The sequence below is a fragment of the Apaloderma vittatum genome, unplaced genomic scaffold, assembly GCF_000703405.1.
Source record: "Apaloderma vittatum isolate BGI_N311 unplaced genomic scaffold, ASM70340v1 scaffold24117, whole genome shotgun sequence".
Taxonomy (NCBI): domain Eukaryota; kingdom Metazoa; phylum Chordata; class Aves; order Trogoniformes; family Trogonidae; genus Apaloderma; species Apaloderma vittatum.
This window is the reverse complement of record NW_009724871.1, coordinates 1-4,119: the sequence shown is the minus strand read 5'-3', so window position 1 is coordinate 4,119 and position 4,119 is coordinate 1. Positions and strand designations below refer to the sequence as shown.

The following is a 4,119-nucleotide window of genomic DNA, read 5'->3' as shown; positions in this document are numbered from 1 at the left end:
ATTTGCAAATTTGTACACATTCCTGTTGAAACGCCACCCGTGTAAACAACCAAATGAAAAGTCACCTAGAAGCAGTGAAGAGCAGAATTCACATCCTACATCACAGCAGCCACCACCATCATGACTCAGTTTCCTTCCTCCAACCCATTTCAAAATCTATAGCCATAAATCTCGGTGTGGTATGTGAGCACCCAAACATCTTACATAACAAAACCTCAACTTACCTCACACAAACTTGGTTTTTGGTTTGGGGTTTTTTTGTGTTTTTTTTCTTTAACAGACACACACACTTTGCTTGCTACTCTCCAGACAGTTCGCCATTCTCAAGACAGAGTGACAGCCAAGTCCCTGCTGCAAACCAGTTCTGACTGTTTCTCCAGGACTTAACTCTAACTGATGGTCACCTGAAAAGATTTGTACCTACCCGGTGTAAACACGCTCCCTCTCACAGACGCGTGGATTAGTTAGTGGAACCATCATGCTGAAGGCATTTGGCTGGAACGCTCTATTCTTGCCACATGGAGGGATGAAACAAACACACAAAACACAACTAGAGCAAAGGCAGCTCCCTTCTGCCCGGCTCCACCTAACGGCATAACGGACCCACGTAATGTTCTGCTGGAATCTAGTTTTGAAGTTCTGCGATGCACCCTACGTACATTTCATCGCTCTAGGAGTGAATGAAAAGGAGTCAAGCACGTTGCTTCCCTACCCAACAGACAACAGCAGCGAAGTTCTATTACTTTGTAAGGCATATTCATCTCCAGGGAGAATCCAAGCACAAGCACGAGTTGTGCCAAGTCGCGCGATCATACAACTTCATCTACCCAGCACCTCGGAATCCCAGGATCTCCGGCTCCGTCCCTCAGGCGGAGCAATCCCTGGCACAGTGGGCATTTCTTATGCAATGCAACTGAAGAGCGGAGCTAAATAAAATACCCCTCAGCAGCTGGACCTCTGTATCGTTCAAAGAGAGGGACACACAAACGACCAAGTTTTGCAGTTCTCTGGCTTTATCCCATAACCTGCCTTTTTACAATATCTATATATATAAATTAGAAAGAGATAAAGCCAACGATTAACTGCAGCGTTCATGAAAAACTCCAGTCCGTATTACACAGTCTCTTCTAATGGGAGATCACTGAGGCGTGAAGGTGAGAATCATCCAGCTGATAACAAAGTAGAAGAGGAAGATGGGGTAGACAACGAGGGCTTTGCGGTTTGGAGGCTGGCTGTCTGCCAGGAAAGCTGTAGATGCTGGTGGAAGAGAAAAATACTTGAAACACGAGCAGCACAAAACTAAAACCCTACAATTCAATGTAGACAGTAACAATTTCGAATTAGGAGCTGCGTTATAATTATGTTGAAAGGGAGAACAGAGCAATCCATTGCTCAATACCAACAGTCTGTGATCAGCAATTAAAACTCTGTTTATCAGATAGGAAGATAATTACTGATTAACATTCTGTAACAAGAGCCAGACTTACAGATTAAGAGCAGGAGAAATAACATAAATGCATCTGCACGAAATCAGCATTTTCTAACAGTCTTCAGAACATAAATCACAGAAGAAAATACCCAGTAGTCTCACATGGGTTTCAATACTAAATCATCATCCTTCTGCCAAGGGCCACTTGTGTACGACTGTGAAAATCGACACGAGCGTAGGCAGAGGCTGAATCTCTTGCCAGCGCAAGGATTAGAAGAACTACTTCTTCCAACAACACTCCAGCAGCCTCAGAAACACCTGAAGCTACAATATCTGTTGGCTTCACCCAGGAGAAAGCGTGCAGATCAATCTCCTTCAGCACCACGCGACACAGCGCCAGAACACAGGAAGGCACTCACCTAAGGTTGACCAGCCGAACATAGCTACTACTATGATGAGACGTATGATGAAGCTGACGGTCCCGGACCCCGCCAGCAGCACCAGCCTGCACACCAGCATCGCCACTGTCAGGGGCAGGATGCAGTAACCCAGCACGCACAGGCTCTGAAAAAAGGATCTGGGAAGGAAGGACAGCAGTGAAACCAAAGCCCCATAGAAATTCCGCGCGCGGGTGCACCTTAGCAGCTACTAAACAAACCAGCTCTCACATAGTTCCTCCGAGAAGCTTCGAGTTCAGAGTGATGACAACGGCACCAAACCAGATGATGACAAAGACCTCGGCGAACTGGGGCCCTCCGTCATCCTTGCTGTCTGCTGACCCACCCTGAAGCATCCTGTCGTAGGCGACAGACAAAACGAGTCATTGGCAATCAGTGACTTGGAGCAGATGGCAGAACAGGAGCTTGAAACATTGAACCCCAGTGAAGCTGCAGACCGATCATTTTTCATCTGCTTTCTTATTTTTAGTAGCATCCGCAATTTTGTACGGGAAAGGAAAAAGCCTTTAGCTCAAGTGAGAGCATTTCAGTCCATTTGTTTACTTGCTTCGAGGACTGCGTAAGCAAATGAAGTAGAACAAACCCTCAGACTACAAACTAAAAGTTGAGAATCGAAGTACTCGAGGTCTGGTAACCTCTCAAAGCAGGCAGCATAGTGCATAATAAAACACACGAGCCTTACGGGAAGCTTATAAAACCTACAGGATACAAGCCACACGAAGCCTGGAGAAGTGAGCACGCGAAGATTTGGATATTTTAATTCCACCAGCTATTGTTCAGTAAAATCATTCCTAAGACACGGGACTAGGAAGAGTTCACCCTTAAATCTTAAAGACGGGAGGTCCTAAGGGGCTCGAAGCGTCACAAGCACATTTCATGAGACGACCGAAGGAGGCAGGTTTGCAGGAGACACATCTTACACGTCACCCAAAATTTTTCGTTTCTCACTTCTCCAGTGTAAAAGACCACAAAACCCCCACTCTGGGTACTTACAGGGCAAGCGAGACACAAAGCACCAACGGACCCCAAAGATCCCCTGCAGAGAAAGGAAAAAACAAAATCAGAAACCTCAGAGAATGATGCTCAGCTTCATTTTCCTGGGAGTAACCAAGCACCTTTGCCATCTCCTGACTTATCATTTTCCAGATCACACTTCCTTCTCATTTTACTATTTAGCCTCTTATGCCACATTCTGTAATACAATTTGGTCAAAACCAGCCAGCTGCCAAAGCTACCTGCCCTACACACTCTGGCACACGCTCCACTTTTAAAAGAGCTTTGGCAACATTCTGATTTTTCCACAGCAGAAAAAAGAGGGAAAAGACATTTCTGTTGCACTGAACTCTCCCTTTTCCCATGCAGGAAAAGCCTGCTGGCTTTGAACATTTTGAAAATCGTCTTATACGCACAGTCTCTGAGGAGCGTACTACTCTTCTTCGGATACATGACGTGGATAAACTTCTTTCCAACGGCCTTCAGATCTCTCATCTGAAAAAAAGAAGTAATGCTCTAGTTTATCCCTTCATAAAAATTCCAGTTCCAACTAAAAGCGGAGAGGTAGGAGTCAAGGACTATTGGTGGTAAATCAAGATAAAATCCAACCCCCAAAATTTTTGTAGCCTCCTTTGAAACAAACGACGTGCTTTTTCTACGTTCCTCAACAACTGCGGTATTTCATACTTTGATAACACTCAGTTAAGAACAAATATTTGTTCACTCCTCTAGAAAAAGAAAACTGATGAAAAATCCTATTAGCCAGGACAGCTTTCTCCCACACTTCACCTGAGGCCTTTACCCTTGCAAAGACAGCGTTCATGCAGGCAACTTTGGGAATTCATTTCATGCAGCTAGTTCTAAGAAAAAAAAACAAAGACCAAATCACTCCAAACTCAGAATGAAGCACAAGTCAAGCAGTGCTATGCAAAAATACGTTTTTGCTTAACAGTTGGCCAAAAATATCAGGAAAACACGTGTTTTACCACAGACGGAGGCAGAGACTCACAATAGTATCCTTAACAGGCTCATCCAGCGTGGAGTAGTCCTCGTCAGGAGAGCGGGATCCGACGGGAACGGTGATCTCTCCCTCCACTGGGATATCTTCAGATATCGACACATCTGCGAGACCTGGAAACTAAATGGTTTTTAAGACCTTTAGAAAGGAACAAGTAAACCAGCTCACATTCACTTCGAACGTTTTCCAGATGGGTTTGGGACAAAAACAACTGCTCCGAA

General features: G+C 44.9%; 1 protein-coding gene across 1 annotated transcript; it reads right to left on the bottom strand.

Moving 5' to 3' along the window:
* Positions 1–1,138: 1,138 nt before the first annotated feature.
* On the bottom strand, positions 1,139–4,018 carry YIPF6 (Yip1 domain family, member 6; the record flags this gene model as incomplete). Its single annotated transcript, XM_009872703.1, has 6 exons — positions 1,139–1,257; positions 1,849–2,006; positions 2,098–2,223; positions 2,881–2,923; positions 3,297–3,375; positions 3,890–4,018. Coding segments are annotated over 6 exons (654 nt in total), but the record flags the coding sequence as incomplete, so codon positions are not given.
* Between the last annotated feature and the right edge of the window lie 101 nt (positions 4,019–4,119).